The sequence below is a fragment of the Macaca thibetana genome, chromosome 12, assembly GCF_024542745.1.
Source record: "Macaca thibetana thibetana isolate TM-01 chromosome 12, ASM2454274v1, whole genome shotgun sequence".
Classification (NCBI taxonomy): Eukaryota; Metazoa; Chordata; class Mammalia; order Primates; family Cercopithecidae; genus Macaca; species Macaca thibetana.
The window spans coordinates 118,702,386-118,726,255 of record NC_065589.1 but is presented as its reverse complement, the minus strand read 5'-3'; the positions used below and the strand labels follow the sequence as shown (position 1 = coordinate 118,726,255).

The 23,870-nt window shown below is 46.3% G+C and overlaps 1 protein-coding gene across 1 annotated transcript in view; it reads left to right on the top strand.

The window, feature by feature from the left end:
- TFCP2L1 (transcription factor CP2 like 1) overlaps positions 1 to 23,870 on the top strand; it is a 70,473-nt gene that overhangs the window by 15,103 nt on the left and 31,500 nt on the right. The window contains exons 3-5 of the mRNA XM_050750486.1: positions 22,234 to 22,310; positions 22,803 to 22,908; positions 23,617 to 23,723. Coding sequence (XP_050606443.1) covers positions 22,234 to 22,310; positions 22,803 to 22,908; positions 23,617 to 23,723 — 290 coding nt within the window. The remainder of the gene's footprint in view (positions 1 to 22,233; positions 22,311 to 22,802; positions 22,909 to 23,616; positions 23,724 to 23,870) is intronic.

Here is a 23,870-nt window from a genome sequence, read left to right as displayed (position 1 = left end):
GTGTTAGCCAGGATTGTCTCGATCTCCTGACCTCATGATCCGCCCACCTTGGCCTCCCAAAGTGAGCCACCGCACCCGGTCTCAACTTGCTTTTTTAAAAAAAAAAAAAATTGTGTGTTTTAGAGACAGAGTCTCACTCTGTTGCCCAGGCTGGAGTGCGGTGACACAGTCATAGCTCACCGCGGCCTGGAGCTTTTGGGCTCAAGCAGTTTTCCCCTCCTCAGCCTCCTAAAGTGTTGGGATTATAAGTATGAGCCACTGTGTCCTGCTACTTTTTTTTTTTCCCCCAAACAAAATATCTTCAATGTCTTTCCACGTGGGTACATTAAAAAATATAATAAGCAAAATCTGATCTTTACTGGTTATACTACGATCATTGTATGTCTGTTGTATAGCTTGTTCTGTTGAGGAACATTAGGCTTGTTTCCATTGTTTTCATAGTTATAACCCAGTGCTCTAGTAATCCATGAACATCTATGTATATCTTTGTGTTTCAGCGGGAGTGAAAATAGCTCTAGGATACACACCTAGAAATAGAATTGCCAGCACGACGTTTTGGGAGATACTGCCATATTGCCTTGCAGTGAAGTGGTGCCAGTTTGTACTTTGTGAACAATAACTATCTGAATACTTGTTTATTTTCTCCTCCCTTATCTTTTTCCAATCGCTACCACACCTGAAATATAAACTTGAGGGCAGAGAACTTGGTCATCTTGTTCACTGCGAGGCCTAGCCCAGTGTCTAGCGTACATAACTTCTTTAAATGACTGAAGAAAGTCGGTTTTCTTTACCTTTGCCAACACTGTTTACCCTTTGGTAACTGGTGGGGAAAATATAGGGTCTTCTTCTTTTAATTCTCCTTTCCTCAGTGATGTTAAATATTATTTTTTCATTTTATTATTCTTTTTGCCTTTCATGTGATTTACCCATTTTTCTAGTGAGATTTTCATCCTTATTTATTTGTAAGACCTCCTTGTATATTTGGGATAGTATAATATGCACTGGAAATATTTTCCCACTTTTTCATTCATTTCATTCCTTTTTAAATTAGTTTATTTCTTTTACTTTTTTTTTTTTTTTTTGATATGGAGTCTTGCTCTGTCGCCTAGGGTGGAGTGCAGTGGCGTGATCTCTGCTCACTGCAACCTCTGCCTCCCAGGTTCAAGTGATTCTCCTGCTTCAACCTCCCAAGTAGCTGAGATTACAGGTGTCTACTACCACGCCCGGCTAATTTTTGTATTTTTAGTAGAGTCAGGGTTTTGCCATGTTGGCCAGGCTGATCTTGAACTCCTGAACTCAAGTGACCCACCGCAGCCTCCCAAAGTGCTGGGATTACAGGCATGAGCCACCACGCCAGGCCTCTTTTACATAATTTTTGCTGTTTGTTTTTAATTTATAGAGACAGGGTGTTGGCCAGGGTGGTCTACAACTATTGGCCTCAAGCAATCTTCCTGCCCCAGCCTCCCAAAGTGCTGGGAGTATAGGCACGAGCCACTGCACCTGGCCCATAATAAAAGCTTTTTTTGTTGTTGTTTTGCCAGGGTCTCACCTCTGTCACCCAGGCTAGAGTGCAGTGGCGTGATTACAGCTCACTGCAGCCTCAACCTCCTGGGCTCAGATGATCCTCCCACCTTAGCCTCCCTAGTAGCTGGTACTACAAATGGCTGCCACCAAGCCTGGCTAATTTTTGTATTTTTGTAGAATTGGAATTCTGCCATGTTGCCCAGGCTGGTCTGGAACTCTTGGACTCAAGCCATCCACCCTGCCTCAGCCTCCCAAAGTGCTAGGATTACAGGTGTAAGCCGCCGCGCCCAGCCATAAAAGTTTTTAAGATAAATTTTTATTATCGGGTTTATTGGACTTCACCTTAATTATTTTTGTGTTTCACGTCCCATTTAGAATATGCCTTCTTCACTTTAAGATTTTAATAATATCCATCCTTTTTTTTAATTAAAAAAAATCCTTTCCTTAATCGTTGATACTTTTACATTTATTATGGTGCATAAGGAATAAATTAAGGCTCCAACTCTGTTACTTTCTATATGGCCATCATCACATTGTCCCACAATAACTGACTGAATGTAGAACCTTGATATAGTGGAATAATATGCAGCCATAACAAGAGTGAAGGTCCTTTTGTATGGCCGTGAAAGGTGTCTAGTATGTGTTATTAAATTAAATACCTTTCCCTCATTCCCTCAAACGCCAGCCTGAATGGCACTCTTAATTAGCCTTTCGTAGAAACTGAGTGGCACATTGAAAGTGGTGAATGTTGGAGTTGGATATACCCAGCTCCCAATTCTGGTTCTTCTCTTCTTTCCCAAGCTCCTGAACCTGTCAACTGCGTTTTCTGTAAAATAGATGTAACACTGACCTCAGTATAGCCTGGAGAATTATATAATATTTTTGTTGTTTTTCTTGCCACATAAGGATACTTTATTTTGGCCATATAAAATTTAGACATGTTAGCCGAGCCTGGTGGTGCACGCCTGTAGTCCCAGCCACTCTGGAGGCTGAGGCAGGAGGATCGCTTGAGCCCAGGAGGTCGAGGCTGTAGTGAGCCGAGATCGTACCACTGCACTCCAGCCTGGGTAACAGTGAGACCCTGTTACTAAATAAATAAATAAATAAATGGGAAAGATACTATAGGCAAAACTTAAAAAAAAATTTATAAGTACATATAAAAATGTTTAATCGGCAAAGAATGTGGTAAACCACATGCAAAAGTTTAAAAGAAGAAAACAACAAAGAACAAATGCGTTCCAAAATGTCACCTCTCCATAGTTTGTGAATCTCAGGCTAAACTAATAAAAACACCAATAAATTAACAGGGGGTGTTTTTGTTTGTTTGTTTGTTTTAGAGAGGCAGGCTCTTGCTGTGTCACCCAGGCTGCAGTGCAGTGCAGCCTTGAACTCCTGAGCTCAAGCAATCTTTAGCGTGGCTCACTTGTATATTTTATAGAGACAAGGTCTCCCGTGTTGCCCAGGTTGGTCTTGAACTCCTGCTTTGGCCTTCCACAGTACTGGGATTACAGATGTGTGCCACCATGCCTGGAATTCTTTGTTGTTTTAAAAACCAATCAGAATATATTAAAATACGTATGAGGTTACTTATACAGATTGCTTATCACAGCTTATAGCACATAGACATGATTTTTAGGGCCGGGCGTGGTGGCTCATGTCTGTAATCCCAGCACTTTGGGAGGCCAAGGCAGGTGCATCACTTGAGGTCAGGAGTTCGAGACCATCCTGGCTAACATGGTGAAACCCCATCTCTACTAAAAATACAAAAAATTAGCCAGATGTGTTGGCACATGCCTGTAGTCCCGGCTACTCGGGAGGCTGAGGCAGGAGAATCGCTTGTACCCGGGAGGCGGAGATTGCGGTGAGCTGAGATGGCACCACTGCACTCCAGCCTGGGTGACAGAGTGAGACTCTGTCTCAAAAACAAAAAAAAGAAAAAGAAAAAGAAAAAAAAGATTTTTAATGTTTCATAGGTGTCTACATAGTCATGTCAAACTTTAATTGTTTTAAATAGTAATGGGCCAATTAATTAAAACGTCCTACTTACATGATTGAATTCCAGATAGTCCAATTCCAGAATAATATGTTCTTAATAATCACATTGCTGGGTGTGGTGGTCATGCTACAGTACTAGCTACTTGGGAGGCTGAGACAGGAGGATCCCTTCAGCCCAGAGTTCAAGAGCAGCCTGGGCAACATTGCAAGACCCTATCCGTAAAATAATAAATAATGTGGTCGGGTGCTGTGCCGCATGCCTGTAATCCCAGGGCTTTGGGAGGCAGAGGCAGGTGGATTCATTGATCCCAGGAGTTCGAGACCAGCCTGGCCAACATGGTGAAACCCCATCTCTACTAAAAATACAAAAATTAACTGGGCGTGATGGCACGCGCCTGTAGTCCCAGCTAACGCTACTTGGGAGGCTGAGGCAGGAGAATCGCATGAACATGGGAGGCGGAGATTGCAGTGAGCCAAGCTTATGCCACTGCACTCCAACTTGGGCAACAGAGCGAGACTCCATCTCAAAAAAAAAAATAAATAAATAAAAATAAAAAAAAGAATTATATTAAAATCATCTATATATTGGAAATACTTGGAAGGAAAAAGAGTCAGCCAGAACATTTTCTGTCCAAGTTGAAGTGTGTCATAAAGCACAGACAGAAGGATTGGAGGCTCTGGCGAGTCACTCAGCAGCCGCTAGTACAGGTCCACCAGGGCAGGTCACCCTTTCACTGGGGATGTGGTAGACTTCGATTGAGAACAGATTAAAGCAAGTCCCTAAAATTTCATTTCATGACTTGATGACCCATCTGGAAAAACAGACACACAGTCACTCACTGAAGCATCAAAACCTTTCTAGTCCCAAGTGACTGCAGCTGCCTGCCTGGAACCCTGCTGGTGGCTGCCCCTAAACCAGACAGACACCTGCCGGTCAGGACGGACCGTCAGTGGGGCTGGAGGAGAGGACCCTGGCTTAATAAACTTGACACTCTCACCTTGCTCCGGTCACTGCAGAAATAGGGTTATGATTTACATGGCACATTATGGAAAACCCACATTAATGGGCCAGGTACATCCAAGGCGCTCAGTAAGTGTTCCTTTTCTTCTGCCACTAACTCTGGCAATTTTCTGTGGATATTTAGAGGAGGAGAGAGAGAAGGAAGATCTGGGGTAGGAAGACCCACTTTGCTCTTAGTAAAATGGGCTCCTGAGTCAGGCTTCGGGGACCACTGTGCTGTGGTTAGAATTACTACTTGGAAAAAAAAACCAAAACTATTTAAAAAAAGATTAAATTCCACCACTTCGAGAGGCCGAGGTGGGCAGATCACTTGATCCCAGGAGTTCGGGACCAGCCTGGGCAACTTAAGGAGACCCCATCTCTACAAAAAATATAAAAATTAGCCAGGTGTGGTGGCATGCATCTGTGGTCCTAGCTACTCGGGAGACCTAGGTGGGAAAATTGTTTCAACCCGAGAGTCGAGGCTGCAATGAGCCGAGACTACATTGCTGCACTTCAACCTGGGCCACAGAGCGAGACCCTGTCTCAAAAAAAAAAAAAAAAAAAAAAAAAAGAATACTGCTTGGAAGAATGTGTAGAGTCTCTGCTCTGAATGAGGAACGTGTTTTGTGTTTTGTTTTGAAGGAGCCACTCTTGGCCAGGCATGGTGGCTCACGCCTGTAATCCTAGCCCTGCAGGAGGCCAAGGCGGGCGGATCTCTTGAGGTCAGGAGTTCGAGACCAGCCTGGCCAACATGGCAAAACCCTGACTCTACTAAAAATACAAAAATTAGCCAGGTACGGTGGCTCATGCCTGTAATCCCAGCTGCTTGGGAAGCTGAGGCAGGAGAATCACTCAAACCTGGGAGGTGGAGGTTGTGGTGAGCCGAGATCAAGCCACTGCACTCCAGCCTGGGTGACAGAGAGACCCTGTCTCAAAGAAAAAAATAAATAAATAAATAAATAAAATAAAGGAGCCACTCTACACAAGTAGCTACCATGATTGTTCCAACCCCATCATTTCACAAGGAAGGAAGCCCAGAGTCAAGATGGGGAGTGTTCATAGGTCATACAGCCTGCAGTGGAACTGGGAGGGGGAGGGGTCTGTTCACTAAGCACCACAGTGATCAATAGGTATATTAGGGGTTGTTAGCCACTGCATTGAGGGTATAACAGGTGACTTGCTGCTCTTCTTCACCTCTTTCTTTCCATGGGCAAAGAAGACAGCCGTGCAAAGAAAATGCCCTGGCTCTGTGCTTTGCAGGTTGGGGATCGCTCCTGTGCCCAGCCAGGTGCACTGTGCTTGGGTAGATTTGGGAGATTCTTGACCTTCCTCTGCCATTCTCCAGCCGGTGACTCTGCCTGGAAACTTCCATTTGGATGCTTAGAGGACCCTGTGAGTCCTGAGTGGTACAGAGAAACCACACAAGCTCTAGGAATTCACAGAGCATGGGCGAGAGTAGATTCCTGAAGCATAAGGGCTGGAGGGAGCCTACTTCCAGTGTTCATGGACCAGCATCGTCTGCAAGTTTGTTAGAAATGCACAATCTCAGGCCTGCTGCAGGACAACTGAATCAGAATCTGCAGGTTGCCCCGCGGTGATGAACATATTACAGTTTGAGAAGCACTGATCTAAACTTTCTACCCCCGACCCTCCCATTTTATAGGTGGGTATAAGTTGAGGCTCAGAGATGCTGTGTGACTTGTCCAAGAACATAGACTGGTACTTCAGTAGTTTCTTTTTTTAAAAAAAACTTTTTTTTTTTTTTTTTTTAAGAGATGTTGTCTTGCTCTGCCTCCCAGACTGGAGTACAGTGGTACAATCATGCCTCACTGTAACCTCAAATTTCTAGGCTCAAGTGATCCTCCTGCCTCAGCTTCCTGAGTAGCTGGGACTATAGGAGCGTGCCACCATACCCAGCCAATTTTAAGAAATTTTTGTAGAGACAGGGTCTTGCTATGCCTGCTGGTCTTGAACTCCTGGGCTCCTACCTCAGCTTCCCTAGCAGCTGGGATTACAGGTGAGAACTGTGGTGCCTGGTTTAAAACATTTTTATTTTTATTTAAAAGAAATATATATTTAAAAAAAAAAAAAAAAGACAGGGTCTCCTTATATGGCCAAGGCTGGTTTCGAACTCCTGGGCTCAAGGGATCGTCCTGCCTCGGCCTCCCAAAGTGCTAGGATTACAGGTGTGAGACAACATGTTTTTTAAAAACAGCTTTACTTGTATTCCCAGCTACTTGGGAGGCTGAGGCAGGAGGATTGCTTGAGCCCAGGAGTTTGAGGCTGCAGTGAGCCATGAATAGCCACTGTATCCCAGCTTGGGCAATAGAGCTAGATAGCATCTCTTTAAAAAAAAAAAACAAAACAAAACGGCTGGGTGCGGTGGCTCATACCTGTAATTCCAGCACTTTGGGAGGCTGAGGCAGGCGGATTGCTGGAGTCCAGTAGTTCAAGACCAGCCTGGGCAACATAGCGAGACCCCATGTCTACAAAAAATACAAAAATTAGCCAGTTGTGATGGTATGTGCCTCTAGTCCCAGCTACTTGGGAGGCTGAGGTGGGACGATCACTTGAGCCTGGGAGGTTGAGGTTGCAGTGAGCCATGATAATGCCACTGCCCTCCAGTCTGGGTGACAGAGTGAGACCCTGTCTCAAAAAAAAAAAAAAAAAGCTTCCTCGTGATATAATTCACATGCCCTACAATTCACCCATTTACTGTATAAAATTCAATGTTTTTTAGTATTCAACTTAATATACTAAGCCATCACAGCTGATTTTAGAACATTTTTGTCCCTTCTTAGAGAAATCCTGCACCCCTAGCAGTCATTCCCCATTCTCCTTTCCCTGGCCCTCAGGCAACCAGTAATCTCCTTTATCTCTACACACTTGCCTATTCTAGACTTTTCGTATAAATGGTATCACACAAATGGTCTTTTGTGGCTGGCATTTTTCTGTCACCATCATGTTTTTAAGGGTCTTCATGTTGAATGTATATCAGTATTTCATTCCTTTTTTACTGCTAAATAATATTCCACTGTGGGATGTACCACGTTTTATTTAAACTAGAAGTTGATGGACATTTGGACTGTTTCTACTTTGTGGCTATTGTGAATAATGCTATTGTGAGCCTTTGTGTAAAAATTTTTGTGTGGACCTATGTTTGCACTTCTCTTGCTTATATTTGTAGGAGGGGAATTGCTGGGTCAAATGGTGACTCTGGAACTGCCAGACTGTTTTCCAAAGCAGCTATACTATTTTACATCGTTACCAGCAGTACAGGAGGGAGCCAGCTTCTCCCCGGCCAACACTTGTTATTTGTTGTTGTTTATTGTTTAGTGTGTGTCTTCATGATGGAGAGGGTATGGGTAACAGACTGGCGGCCATCTGCCAGCCTCATAAAGCAGGGTGCCCCAAAACTGGAGCCCTGTAGCACACGGAAACCAGGGGCTCAAATGCTGGGAGGATTCTTCGACTGTTCAGTCTGTTCCTCTCTGGGCAGCTGCCTTCTGCAAGCTCTGCCCACCAGCATCCCTGCCCCTGTGGCCAGACAGCAGACAGCAAGGCCACCAAAGCTTCCTGAGAGCACACGGCCTCAGCTGCCTAGAGAGATAGGTGCTCTCGTTCCCCTCCTGGTTCTACACTCCCAGGAGGGGACTGCGGGTCTGGCTTGGTCACCTGCTCGCCTAGACCAAGGTGGCCCAAGAGGTGGTCCTGGTGTAACTGACCCTGCCTGTCCCTACCTTCCCCATCTCCACTCTGCAGCCAGAGGCTGGGAGTAGAGGAGCAGTTCCAGAGAGGGTCCTTAGATACCCCCGGTATGAGAGAGAAGCAGGCTCTGTTGCCCTGGGAGAGACTGCTCCAGAAAGGCCTTCTCACCAGAGGCTGGGACACGAAATGGGGCTGCCTGGGGCAGGCAGGTGGTCGGGGTTGGATATGAGCAAGTACAAAGCCAGTGGCCAGGTGGGCTGGGCCCTGCCTTTGAGACCTGGGGTCAACTGATGTGGTCATGCAGCGACCCTCAGCCTGGCACACGGGTCCCCCCTCCTGAGCCTCAAGCCTATGTAGGTGGCAGGGCTTGGAGGGGAGGTGCCTGAGTGAGTCATGATTCTGCCCTTATCTTTAGAGATTTGGTTTTTCTCCTCTTTACTATCCTTTATCCTACTAACTTACAGGGCAGCTTTTTTTTTTTTTTTTTTTTTTCTTCAGGTTTTCAAAATTTATTTTTTGGCAAGTTAATGCATTGACTTGTTTCAAAATTTAAGTGGTAAAAGGGATTGTGGTAAGTCTCCCATCTCTGCCCCAGGCACCCAGTGCCCCTCCTCAGAGGCAGCTGATGTTATCCCTGGCTCCAGTATATTTTCAGGCATAAACAAGCAAAGATGCGTATCTGGCCTTGTCTTAAACACACACACACAAATGGCAATGATGTATGTGTTTAGGATTTCTGTAGGCCTTGTCCAATCACCCTCCAAAGAGACAGTACCTGTTTATATCCCTTCCTCTGGTACAGGAGGACACCTGTCTCCACATTTGGCATTGTCAACATTTTGAATCCTTTCTAATATGCATGGAGAATAGCAGCATCTTATTTTGATTTGCGTTCGTTTGATTTCTAGTAACTGTTGCAAGTGAAACTAAGCATCTTCCTGTGTTTGTATGCCCTTTGTATTTCTTTTGCCAAAAACTGACAGTTGATATCCATGGCTCATTTTTCTTTTGGCTTTTTGCTTATGGGTCTGCAAGAACCATGATATTAGGTTAAACCATATGCACTTTCAATTTTGTAAATCAAAATCAGTCAGTTATCTGTGGTTTCATATTGTTCATCTACTATGGATACAAATTCAACTAGTAAAATTGGTGAATTCCTATGTACCAGCAATAACAAAGTATAAAATAAAATAGAAAAGGGCCAGGCGTGGTGGCTAACGCCTGTAATCCCAGCACTTCGAGAGGCCAAAGCGGGCAGGTCACCTGAGGTCGGGAGTTCGAGACCAGCCTGACCAACATGGAGAAACCCCATCTCTACTAAAAATACAAAATTAACTGGGCGTGGTGGTGGCTCACGCCTGTAATCCCAGCTACTTGGGAGGCCGAGGCAGGAAAATTGGTTGAACCCGGGAGGTGGAGGTTGTGGTGAGCCGAGATCGTGCCATTGCACTCCAGCCTGGGCGACAAGAGCGAAACTCTGTCTTAAAACAAACAAACAAACAAAAAATAGAAAAAAGAGACACTATTCCCAGTATGAGAGCAAATCAAACAATTTAAAAAATGGTTGTTAAGTGTCCAAGTACTTATGAGTATGTCAGTGTTCATATAGGGACCCAGTAGATTTTGTGGAGGGGAAATAAATTTAGACATAAAGGTAATAGTGAGAGTCCTGGGTACCCTGTCCTCAGCTTCCCATAATGTAACCTATTACATAACAATAGTACAATTACTGAAACCAGGAACCGACGCTGGTATGATTCTGTCGTCTACTACAGTCTCGGTGTGCGTTTTACCATTTCTCCCACCACTGTCTGTTGTTCCGGGATCCCATGCTGCAGGGGAGTTGTCATGTCTCCCGAGTCTTCATCAATCTGTGACAGTCCTTTTGTCTTTCCTTGTCTTCCGGGAGCCTCAGACTTAAAGAGCTTTATTATTATTTTATTTTATTTCTTTTTTATTTTATTTTATTTTACTTTTTTGAGACAGCGTCTCATTCTGTCGCCCAGGCTGGAGTGCAGTGGTACGATCTCGGTTCACTGCGACCTCCACTGCCCGGGTTCAAGCAATTCTCTTGCCTCAGCCTCCCAAGTAGCTGGGATTGCAGCCGCCCGCCACCACGCCCGGCTAATTTTTGTATTTTTAGTAGAGACGGGATTTTCAGCATGTTGGCCAAGCTGGTCTCAAACTCCTGACCTCGTGATCCGCCTGCCGCGGCCTCCCGAAGTGCTGGGATTACAGGCAAGAGCCACCCACCGTGGCCGGCCTATTATTACTTTAATTTATTATTATCATCTTTAATAAATAAGAGATGAGGTCTCTCTGTGTTGCTCAGGCTGCTCTCAATTCCAGAGCTCAAACAATCCTCCTGCCTTGGCCTTCCAAAGTGTGGGGATTATAGGCATGAGCCACCATGCCTGGCCAAGAGCTTGATTTTGTAGAATGCTTCTCAATTTGAGTCTGCCTGATGTTTTTTAAATGATGAGATTGGGGTTATACATTTTTGGCAAGACTGCTACTGAAGTGACGTCGTGTCCCCGGCAGTGCTCTGGGGATCATGGTGCTGATGTGTCCTTTGCTGGTGCTGTTCGCTTGCTGATTTAGTTAGGGTAGAGTCTGCCAGCTTTCTCCACCGTAAAGTTACCTTTCCTCCTTTGTAATTGATAAATATCTTGGGGTGGAGGATGTGACTTGGAGACTGTTTACAGCTTGCTTTTTCCCCTCAATCTTTTGCCCACTTATTTTAGCATCCACTGTTGGATTGTGTCCCCACCAGTTATTATTGTGTTGTTTGCCTAATGGTGATTTTCTGTTGATTTTCTTCTCCTTTCTGTATTTGTAATTGGAATGCTACTATAAAAGAATTTTTCCTTCTCTACCGTTAACTTATGTATTCACTTACTCTATCAGTATAGATTCATGGATAGTTATTTTATTCTATGGGCAAAAATGAAATCATTTTGCTGTTTCTTTGCTGTTTACATTGTTCAGCTGTGGCCATCGAGAGCTCCTTTGCGTTGGTGCCTGTGTTGCTCTGACATGGCTTCGTTCTGCTTTGAGCATTTCCTCACTTTTTGGCACTACAGGTGCTTAAGTCTCATCTTGTAATCTGCCTGCCCCAGCTCTGTAAACAGTCCTTTCTCTAAGGAGCCTCCAGTAACTATCTTGCAAGTGTCTACTTGGATTCATCTTATGCCAGACGTGATGCCTAGCCTGTGGCATTCGTAAGCAGCTGCAAAAAGAAGGCCAAATGCCTTGCCCAAGGTCATTCAGGTGATGGTCCATCAGGCTCAGGATTAGGGTCTGTTCCTGGCAAAGCGTTTTCCCTGAAGCATGCTGTCTTATGTGTGAGCTGTGTCAATAGACACTTGCATAATATTGCACGTGTGCAAGTGACAAGGTACGCCATGCGTGCTGGGCACGATGAGTTCAGGATTGCGCTTTCTGCATCTACCATTATTACAGGACTGTTGGCATCCAGCCCTCCTTTCTCAGTGGTAATGACGGCCTCCATTATGTTTTATGTGGCATTAATTACCCAAACCAGTAACTGTTGGAAAGTAAACAACCTGTAAATCTTGGCTAGCTCAGGCAATTGCCTCCTGTTTTTGGGAACACCGTGATCCAGGCAGGAGGCCCTGCGCGGGGTTTTGCTCACTGGGGCACAGCCACTCTAGCTGTCCATGCTGCTCTGCAGGAGCACCTGGTGGGCACCACCCAGGGGAGGCCCGCTGGGAGAGGGGCAGCCTGCTTTGGGCAGTGCTATGGTTGCAGCAGCAGACCCTGCAAGACAGTGGATGGCCTGGTGGAGTTATCCCTGCCTGGGGGCGTGTCCCAGCTGGCTCTGTGACCTTGGCAGTGAGGTCACTTGGTGTGTGGAGCTGTGTGAAGGCTGGAGGACAGTTTCTGTGTGCAGCGCAGAGTACAGTGACCTGTGCTTGGGTGGGGCTCTGTAGGAGGGCACATACAGTACCTGTTATTTGGCTGGCCCTTGCTGAGTACTTACTATTAATACATGTGGGAGGGAAGTACATTATCTCATTTAATCCTCACAAGACTTCTGCAAAAAACATTTTGCAGATGTTGAGAGTGAAATGCTGAGAGGTTTAAGAACTCAGCTGTGGTCCTGGAGTATGGGCGCGTCTGACTCAACCCGGGTGGTGTATCTGACCTGACCCCAGCTCCCTTTCCCCTCTTGTCCTGGGCCAGGCTGTAGGCTACTGAGTCTTTGCCATTAACTTGCACTGTGATCTTGGGCCCGTCAGCACCTCTCTGCGCCTTAGTTTCTTCATCTCTGAAATGGGCGCAGTCACAGTGTACTGTGGATTCTTCAGGGTGATCTCTCAATGAGACCCTGGGTTGATGGCACCTCTCCCTGTCTTACATGGACTGTGTGTGTTTCGTGCTCTATGAACTGGACTCCCTTCCCCAGATACCACCTGTCTGATTGGCCTTTGGGTACCAACCTGACACTGGGAAAATAAATACCAAGCACTGTATTGTGAACATCCATTATGTACTTGGAACAGTGTGGAGTATGTTCCCCTCTTTTGTTTCATATTTTTCAAAATCAGATGCAATATGTCCCTAGTTTTTTTTTTTTTTTTTTTTTTTTTTTTAAGCCAATACTGAAGATATATCTAATGTAACAGGGAAAAGTCCTTCTCTGCCCATTGTTAGATGTATATATTAGACTTACAAATATACAGGTTTGAGTATAACTTATTTTAAACCAAAAGTACAGTACACTGTATACGTACTCAGCAACTTGCTTTTTCGTGTGTATGTGGTGGATGGCTTTTTACATCTATAACAGATCTAGGACTGCCTAAGCCTTTTTGTAATCCTAATTTTAAAATTATTTTTTAACTTCTAATTCAAAGTAATTTTCAATTTCAAACTATAGAAGAATTAAAAAGTTATTATGGTTAGTATGTATATCCTCCACCAGATTCACCAGTTTTTAATGTTTTGTCATACTTGCTTTATCTCTATAGATGCACCCATGTGCATTTATGTGTATCTATCTATAGATGTATATATATAGCTCTATAGAGGGATGTATAGATAGGGATAGCTATTGATTTAGATATCTCTATTATATATATTTTTTCCTCCCTGATTATTTTGAGAGTTAGTTGCAGACAACATGTTTTTTTTTTTTTTTTTTTTTTTTTTTAGACAGAGTTTCACTCTACTGCCCAGGCTGGAGTGCAGTGATGCAATCTCAGCTCACTGCAACCTCTGCCTCCTGGATTCACATGATTGTCCTGCCTCAGCCTCCCAAGTAGCTGGGATTACCCACCTACTCCCAGCCTCCCAAGCCTCCCAAATAGCTGGGATTAGCCACCACGTCCGGCTAATTTTGTATTTTTACTAGAGACAGGGTTTCACCATATTGGTCAGGCTGGTCTCGAACTCCTGACCTCAAGTGAGTCACCGCGCCTGACCAGACAACATGATCTTTTATTCATACTTTAGCATGTATTTCCTAAGAACAAGGACATTCTTTTATATAACCACAAGCACATTATCAAATTTGGGAAATTTAACATCAATATAATACCCTCACCTATCATCTATCCCTAATCAAATAGGGCCAGTTGTTCTGATGTCCCATAGCAGCTTTTTGGCTTGATCCAGACCCGGTTCAGGACTGGACGTTGTGTTTAGTTGTGCCACTCCTGACCCCGCTTGAATCTGGACGGATCCTCAGTCTCCCCTCGTCTTTCATGATGTTGATGCTTCTGAAGGGACAGGCCAGGAGACTGTAGGCGGTCTCTCTGTTTAGGTTTGCTTGTGTTTCCTCATGATGAAATTCAGGCAGTGCACTTTGGGCAGGGAGAAGAAGTAGGTGATGCCGCATCCTCAGTGGTCCTTGCAGGAGGTGGACATGCTGCAGACCACTGGGTGAAGCTGTACGGCGGCCTCTTCCTCTGTGATGGCTCCATCGTTCAGTAGTAACGTGATTGCTGACCATTTTGTTGATTTCCAGTTTGGGGCTGTAGCAGTACTGCTGCTTTGAACATCCAGCCTTGTTCGGGTTTTTTTTAGCACATAAGCTGGCAGTTCTGTAGACTGGAGTCCTGGTGACGAGATGGCTGGGCGCTTATTAATATTGATGAGTATTGGCCAAAGTGCCCCTAGGCTGTGGCTTGTTATCTCCCAGCTCCAGCATGTGTGAGGCGAGGGCCCGTTTCCCCACATCGCTGTCCTTGTGGGCTGCCAGCAATCTGTTAGTTTTTTGCCATCTGACAGATGATCAGGCACTGGCTGCGCTGTTTTCATCTGGCATTTCTTTATATGAGTGAGGTGGAGCATCTTTTCGTGTTCCTCATGGTTTGGCTAACAAGTTCCAGCTCTGTTATTTGCTGTAAGGAATTTAACACCAAATTCTGCCTCCTGTTAATTAAAAACTGACCACGTACCAGTATTGTCCATGGCGCTGGGCGTAGGGGTGACCTGGTTTGGGTGAACTGGTGGCGGGCCTGTTCTCAGAGCTTTCCGTTGTCCATTGAGGGGCTGTGACTTAGCCCTCATTCAAGGAAGAGGGGTGGGCAAAGTTGCAAAGTGCCAAAAGAAGTTGGGAGGAAGGAAGGAAGTCAACAGGAAGAAGAAAAATTACATGAAAATTCCAAGTTTAGTGTCTAAAAACACAGTGCTTGAATGGATTGCCTCCCTGCCCATTCATTCCTGTGTGGTGTTTGACCGATTCCTGGCTGCAGTGGCAGAGTTGAGTAGTGTGGGCGGTCTCATGTCCCACCAAGCTGACGATGGTCGCTATGCAGCCCTTCATGGGGAAGGTTTGCTGATGCTTGGGCTGGAAGGTGTTGGACTTGTGGGTTGCAGGTGAGAAGAGGGAGAGCACAAAGGTTAACTGAGTACTTGTGTATTTTATCTAGCCTTCCCCCTGCCCCCTGCTGCTCTTCAGGTGGGTAGAGGGCAGGAGGGGAAAGGGGGCGGAGTCTGAGCACAGCTGTGAGATTGGGGTAGAGAAGTTTCCACACCCATTTGTGTGGCTCAGGGCCCTTGGGCAGGACCCAGGCCATCCTTCTTGTAGGGTGGTGGGGTGTGGCGGGGTGTGGCAGGGTGTGGAAGGGTGTGGCAGCCTAAATCCAGCTGAGGAGCCCCACCCCTCCCCTGGGAGGGACAGTACTGCCTGGACACCCTCAGGCTATAGCTGGAGGGGAGGCAAGAGGGGGCCTCAGCTCAGCCTGCAGTGGGGGTGGGTGGCGGGTGGAGCCTGTCACTGCCCCTCCCCAGCCCCTGCCACTCTCAAGGTCACCTTGGCTCCTCTGGGCTGGGCTGGGCTGGCAGCTACCTGCTCGCTAGTTTTCATCACAAAGTAACCTGGGGCTCCTTCCCGGCTAGCTTTTGAAAGGCCTTTAATAGCCTGACAGTGTAGGGTTGGGCCAGGACTTTGGAGGGAGTTGCCGCTGTGAAGCCTTTCCGGGCACTGAGTGCCCAGTATGGTTCTACCTCCTGCTGAAGTTCTTACTGGACCCAGAGGTTTCCTGGGGCCATTGCGAGGCCTCTTATATGCCAAAGTCTCTGCTGGCTGCACCTGTAACCCTCCAACAACCTAAGCTCCGCCTCCCGGGTTCAAGCCATTCTCCTGCCTCAGCCTCCCGAGTAGCTGGGATTACAGGTGCCGCCACCACGCCTGGGTAAATTTTTGTATTTTTGTTTGCTTTTGTTTTTGAGATGGAGTTTCGCTTTTGTTACCCAGGCTGAAGTGCAATGGCGTGATCTCGCCTCACTGCAACCTCCCCGTCCCAGGTTCAAGCAATTCTCCTGCCTCAGCTTCCTGAGTAGTTGGGACTACAGGCGCCTGCCACCGTGCCCAGCTAATTTTCATATTTTTAGTAGAGATGGGGTGTCACCATGTTGGCCAGGATGGTCTCGAACTCCTGACCTCAGGTGATCCTCCCACCTTGGCATCCCAAAGTGCTGGGATTACAGGCACGAAGCACTGTGCCCCAGCCACCTAGAATTTGTTATATATATTATGTGGTCAGGATTAATTTTTCCATATGGATAACCAGTTATCCCACACTATTGAGGAATGATGGACCCATCATCATTTATAGTGTCATATATCAAGTTCCCAAATAAGGAAGTCTCATCTGGGCTCCTCGTTCTCTCCTATTGTTCTGTTTCTCCCCGTGCCAAAACAACATGGTTTTAGTTGCCATGACTTTATAGTATGTTCAGAGTATGGCAACATATGTTGCAGGGGGACTAGTGTATCGCAAGGAAACAAATATCTAAATTTTGCGCCACAGTGTGGTTATACATCCATGAGAGTTCTAGCTTCATCTTGGTTCAGAGAGCTGAGGGCATGGGACGGTAGGGATTTGAGCCCTGGGAGAAGCGGGAGGGTTTAGATGTGTCAAAGAAGGTCCTGAAATAAAATGAATATCAAGAAGTTCAGGGGAAATGTAATAGATACACTCCTTGAATATTAGAGCCAGGTGGGACCTTTGCAGTAACGAAACATTGTGTGCAGGTGCGGAAGGGGCGGCCCGGTGGCCGCGTGTCCCACCTTTGGTGTCAGACAGACCAGGTTTGATCTTTAACAGGACACTTCACCTCTCTGAAACTTAATTTCCTCGTTTATAACATAGGGCAACAATAGACTTTTCTTATAGGAATGTTGAGAGGACTAAGTGAAATGATGTACATACAGGGCTCGCAGTGTACTGGCACACAGCTACATGACAATTCAGTTTTGGTTATTTTTAGCGTATTTCCTTGATTCTAAGACCAGCTCCACCCTGCCTCCCAACACACATTTTACAATTCCTAAATTAGAACAAGCTTTACCACCACCTTCTACAATGATCCATTTTCCCTCTTGGATCATTGTTTAGAACGTAGGAAACAAACAAACAGAAAGCTTAACTTGGGGAGTTACGCTGTACGACATTTGGCACACTTTAATCTGTGTGCAAAATGGAAGCAGATGCCTTCCAGAAAGGAGAGGTTGAGAGAGAATCATGGACAACTACAGCTGTCCTGTGCCCAGCACGTGACACTCACCAGGTGGGATGTGGCAAGTGTGGAGGGTTCTGGAAACCGAGATTTCCGCCCCGGGCTCTGCCACTTACGAGCTGTGTGAGCTTGCCCCAGTCAGGTCACCTCTCTGAGCCGCTGCTTCCCCCATCCAGCAGGGCGGGTGATCCTAACTGCTGCTGCCACTCATCTGGAGAGCCAGGTGCGTGACTACCTGAGTGGGCCTTGCCACACATAAGCACTCTGTGAATGGAGCTGTTTGCAGCTGTTCCCTAGAGGCACTCCTCCCCCTCTGCCTGGCTGTGCTTTGCTTTGGGGGATTTCTTCTTGTGTTTTTTTGTTGTTTTTTTTTTTGAGACAGAGTCTCACTCTCTTGCCCGGGCTGGAGCGCAGTGGCACGATCTTGGCTCACTTCAACCTCTGCCTCACGGATTCAAGCGAACTCTCTTGCCTCCGCCTCCTGAGTAGAGTAGCTGCGATTGATTACAAGATGCGCCACCACGCCCGGCTAATTTTTGTGTTTTTAGTAGAGACAGGGTTTCGCCATGTTGGCCATGCTGGTCTCGAACATGCTGGTCATGACCTCAGGCGATCCATCTGCCTTGGCCTCCCAAAGTGCTAGGATTATAGACGTGAGCCTCTGTGCCTGGCTGGCTTTGGGATTTCTTTATCATTCTTCCCCTGAATTACAGAAATCCTGCCCACTCTTCAAAGCCCATGTCACATGTTTTCTCATCCCCTGGTTTGAACCTGTCTCACACTCCCCGCCTCATCTTGGATGCCTATTGGTCACTTTTGGGCCCCCTTCGTCTCTTAAACGGAATTTTCAGCGTTATAATATGGCTCTTCCAGGACTGTTTGATATACTCCAGAGGATTGTCAACCCTTTGAGGGCAGGAGTGTGTCTTAACTTTGGCAAACCCTGTAATGCTAACAGAGAACAGCACTATAGCACTGTAAAGAAGGTGAAATCACATGTATGCATTTGCTGAGTGCCTACTGTGTGCACACAGTGCAGTGGTGAGCAGAACAGACACAACCCGCGTCTTCTCATAGCCCACTGTTCTGGTTCCTACCCACGCCCAGCAGTGATGCCGGCCAGGCAGAGAAATGCCCTTGTGCCCTGGGTCAGTTCAGCCTGCTCGTCAGGCTGTGTGTGACCTTCTGCATGGCTTTTGGGATGGTGCTGTTGTGCCGTGTGAGTTAGGTGGGAGGTCAGCTTGGGCCCACCGTGTTGGCATGGGGGTAGGCATGCAGAGGGTGGCTGGCTGTCCATCTGCATGGCTAGAAAGGAGGATCTGGTGGTGAAGTGTGTGGATCAGGACCCCGCTGCTGGTGGAGAAGGCTCATGCAGCCGTGATCCCTGGCCCAGGAGAAGCTGTGATCCTGAGCCTAACGCCTCCCTCAATGGCTTTACCCTCCAAGTGGCTGCCCTTACGTTCAGGCCTGGAAATTACTCTCTACAGGACAGGAGGCGCCTGCTGTTTGGCGTAAGTGGAGGTTGCCCTGCAGAGCCTGGGGGTCAGTGCTAATTGGGCCCTGTGGCACCCGTAAACTCACTTAATGACCACCTGGATGTTGGGCCTCATGCTAGGGCTTGCGTTCTTTATCTGCAAAGGCAGAGGACACTGGAAAAACCAGTTAGGGTGTGTGAGGAGCATTCTATGTCGATATCAAGGGAGTGCTGGACTCTTGGTTCAGGAGCCTGGAAATATATGCGATCTGGCTTTTTCAGAAAGTCGGCCATGTTGAATACAGCAGCAAGACCTTTTTAGGAGTCACATCTGAACAGGCAAGTGGGCAGGACGAGAGTTTGGGGTTTGCTCCTCTTCCTTCTGATGGGAAAAGTGCCCAGCATGTCACCATGAGCAGCACTGGGGTTCGGCGTGGTCAAGAAGTGTTCACTGGCATGGGACCAGAGACCTTCGGAATAGCTGAGACGGAGTATGGCCCAGTGGGCATGGCTGTGCTCGGCCAGCGTCTTGGCCGGTGGGGAGCTGTGGTGAGAACTCCAGGAACATGCGCCGTGTGGCTCTGCTGCCCTCCCTGTTCCTAGGATTCCCACCCACCACATTTGGCATCAAATTATTGCTCAGCAAACCTTTCATTTTTATTTTTGTAGAGATGGCAGCTCGCTGTGTTGCCCAGGTTGGAGTTGGAGACCAGCCTTCCTCAGCCTCCCAAAGCACTGGGATGATAGGTGTGAACAAACGTTTGGAATGAATGATTTAATTTCATATTCTTTGTCCATTCCATTATTCGTTGGTGAGGGTGGGAGTGTATTTGCTTTCTGTGGCTGCTGTAACAAGTGGATACAAACGTGTTAATTACAGATGCATTAACTTAAAACATCAAATGATTCCCTCACCGTTCTGGAGACAAGCAGTCGGAAATTCAGCGGGGTTATGCTCCTGGGGGATCTTGGGGAGACTTCGAGCTTTGGTGGCCCCAGGCTTCCTTGACCCGTGGTGCCGTCACTGCAGCTCTGCCTCTGTGGTCACATGGTGCCTCCTCTCTTTTCTGTCTCTTGTGTTTCTCATAAGCGCACTTGAATTGAGGGCCCACCCCGATAATACAGGGTGACTTCCTCATCTCAGAATCTTAATTGTGTCTGCTAAGACTACTATTCCAAATATAAGGTCACATTTCCAGGTTCTGGGGATTAGGATGTGACCACCATTCAACCCACTACAGGGGTATTTTAGTACTAATGAATTGCTTTTTGAGCTATATAATGGCTCTTTTCTGGGCATGTTGGCTTGTGCCTATAATCTCAGCATTTTGGGAGGCCAAGGCAGGGGGATCACTTGAGCCCGGGAGTTCGAGACCAGCCTTGGCAACATAGTGAGACTCGGTCTTTACAAAAATAACAAATTAGGCATGCTGGTGTCTGCCTGTAGTCTTAGCTACTTGGGAGGCTGAGGTGGGAGGATAGCTTGAGCTGGGAGATTGAGGCTGTAGTGAGTCGATTGCACCACTGCACTCTAGCCCGGGTGACAGAGCAAGACTCTGTCTCAAAAAATAAAATAAAATAAATAAAAACCCATAGTCACTGGGTTTGCTCTTCCTAGTCTGCAGTTGCATTAAGTTTTTTATATTCATATATAGAAATAATTTTAAATTTTATATAGCCAGATGTCCTTTTCTTTCCATTGGTTTTAGGTTCAGAAAGTTCTTTCTTATTGAGTATCTGATAAATAGTCATTCATGGTAAAATAAAACCTTAAGAAATTGACTTTTAAAAACATCGACTAATGAGAATTGTATTTATCATGTGCAACATGATGTTTTGAAATATGTATCCATTGTATATTGGTTGAGTCTAGCTAAGTAACATAGACATTACCTCATATTTATTATTTTTTTGTCGTGGGAGCACTTGAAATAGACTGTTAGCAATTTTCTAGAATACAATTAATTGTTATTAACAATAGTCACCATGTTGTTCAATAGATCCCTTGAACTTATTCCTCCTGTCTAATGGGAATTTGTATTCTTTGATGAACATCTTCCCTATTCCTCCACAAGAAATTGATTTTTTAATGTAATGATAACTTGTTTTGATATTTGCTATGAGGATCTGCACTCGGAAAGAAACAGCTAGTCTCCACATGTGATAAAATTTCATAGATCTATATACATACAAGCCTACAGAAAAAGAGAGAGGGAACATGCAAAACCCAGAGAAATCGAAGTAAGATCTGCAGTTTTGATAATGTACCATGGTTCCATCAGATGCTGCGATGGGGGATGCTGGCACAAGGTACACAGGACTTTAATGTACTTTTTTTTTTTTGAGACCAAGTCTTGCTGTGTTGCCTAGGCTGGAGTGCAGTAGTGCAATCTTGGCTCACTGCAACCTCTGCTTCCTGGGTTCAAGTGATTCTCCTGTCTCAGCCTCCTGAGTAGCTGGGACTACAATCGCATGCCACCATAGCTAATTTTTATATTTTTAGTAGAGACGGAGTTTCACCATATTGGTCAGGCTGCTCGAACTTCCTGACCTCCTGACCTCAAGTGATTCCACCTGTCTCAGCTGGGTGCTGGGATTACAGGTGTAAGCCACTGTGCCTGGCCATATTTTTATAACTTATTAAGAGTCTATAATTATTAACAATAAAAAATTAAAAAGCTAATTAGATATACCAATACCAATTATTAAATGATTTATTGTATTATTTGTAAAACATCCTTTATTAAGTTGCGATATATGCTAGAGTCTTGTAAAATTGTAGTTCAACATTTAATTTTGGGAAAATTGACATCATTTGAGATATATATATAACAGTCTTCCCTTCTGGGAGCATGGTGTGTCCTGTTTATTCATGGTATATTTTATATTTCAATAAAATGTGTGTAGTTTCCTTCAGATTTCATAGATGTTTTTAAATGTTCTGTTATTATGGCTGGATGTTTTTTCCATTTCTATTCTTTATCCAGCCTGTGCTGGTTATATGTCCCTGAATATAATTTCCATACCCTTTCAAATGCATGGAATTCTTTTAACTGGGGAACATGCTTTGCATTCTCCTATTAGAGACAATGTTTAACAGGCTTCTTCGTTCCTTCAAACCTGCTCTCAGAAAGGCTGTGGTTGGTTATTTACCCTGTAATGTGAATTTCAGTAGCTGTGTTCTCCATCCTAATGTATTGGAGGATTTGTAGAGACGTATGAGTTTGTGTTCAGATATTTTAATGCTAACTGTATTTTCCTGGATTCTGTTTCTTTGGACATTGTAGAGGTGCTGTCTCTAGTAGGGTCACACGGTGTGTTGCCTGGGGTATCCTAGGCCCGACCAGGCGGGGTGGACAGACTGATGTCAGTCCAGAGAGTAAGCTGAGCTGGCTGTGGGCTTTCTTCTCTGCTTTGCACCCCAGGGCCTTGAGGCCTGGATGGGCACTGAGGGTATTGAGAAGGCTGCTAGCTGGATGAACCCCAAATTTAGGAACACTCAGAAATGGAAAATGTCCCATTAACCCCCATCCAGGTCAGTCTTACGAAATCCGACTACTGGAGAATCGGAAGCTGGGCGACTTTCAAGATCTGAGCACAAAATATGTCAAGGTAAGCCTCACAGGCCGTTCTCACCGCCTCGGGGAGAGGGGCCTGATTAGGGTCTGGACACCTGGGCTTGCTGGAGTTGGGCACAAGTAACTGGAAGGTTAGGGAGAGGCCAGGTTCAGCCCAGCCCTCAACGGTGAGACAGCCCCTGTTTGGCTTCTCTGGAGCCTGTTGCCCAGGTGGGGATTAGATGGCCTGGCAGCGTTGAACTTTTCTGAGCCTCAGTTTGCTCATCTGCACAAAAGGGTTAATAAATTAGACATAAACACACAGCATTTAGTAATACCGGGACAAATGGTAGTCATCGCTGTTGTTGCTGTTGTTAGTGTTACTGGCATCTGAGGAGGGGATAGTGGGCGAAGCTTGAGAACTGGGAAAGGAAACTGCAGGAGGAGGGGCCTCAAAGGTGGGAGGGTTTGCTGTGGCTCAGGGAAAAGAGGCGGGTTCCTCTTGGCCCCCACGGTCACTTGTCCCCCTGCTGACCTCCCTCCCCAGAGCATCATCCGCGTGGTCTTCCATGACCGCCGGCTGCAGTACACGGAGCACCAGCAGCTGGAGGGCTGGCGGTGGAGCCGGCCGGGAGACCGGATCCTGGACATCGGTGAGTCTCCTGGCCGGGAGAGGCCAGGCAAGGCTCGAGGCACCCACGCCACGTTGGGTTCTTCCTGGATGCCACTGGGACTTATGCCGAGAAGGCGTTTTAGCTCACGCCTGCTCTGTGTAAAACCCCACGGGAGCTTGCAGAGCTGACCATACACTGGGTCCTGCCCTCAAGGAGTACCCGTTTTCAGTGGAAAAGAAAGGTCTGTGGAATTGAGAGACCTGCTCACAGGGAGTTCCGGGAAGGCTTTGCGGAAGGATGGTGGCTTAAAGGATTTTGATAAGTGTTGAAGATAACCGTGAGCATCACAGAGATAGATCGGCAATGGAAATGGAATTTGGGGCCTCAGGGACTGGCCCACAGTCCTTTACCCATAATCCTTGTGGCCAGGTGGGTTTTGAAATTCAGAAGCTAGAATGGCAATACGGTGTGTGTACCTAGAGCATTAGGGAACATCTCCAACAGGCAGCCAAGCACGGTCATATTTCTGTAGCAAAATAAAATGACGGTTCATACATAATGGGGTGAAGATGACACAGCGCTTGTGGTTCAGGTCAGGCTTTCCGTCCAGTAAGTTATGCAAAACTTTTCAGAGCTTTCGGCATTTCACACTGGGGTGAAGGAATTGGGACCTGTAACGGGGTCCTTCCCGAAATATTTGGGAGAGGCTGACAATTGCACTTTCTGTGTGTGTGTGTGTGTATGCAGATATTCCACTGTCTGTTGGTATCTTGGACCCCAGGGCCAGCCCGACCCAGCTGAATGCAGTGGAGTTTTTGTGGGATCCTGCGAAGAGAGCTTCTGCGTTCATCCAGGTGGGCCACAGGGAGCTTGCCCTCCAGGGGAAGACCTAGCCTTCGGGGTGGCTGGCTTGCAGTTTCTCAAAACTAACCCATCTGGAAGGGTCTGGATGAGCTTCTGCTCCCTGTCACTGAGAAGGAAACTGCAGGAGAGAGAGAATG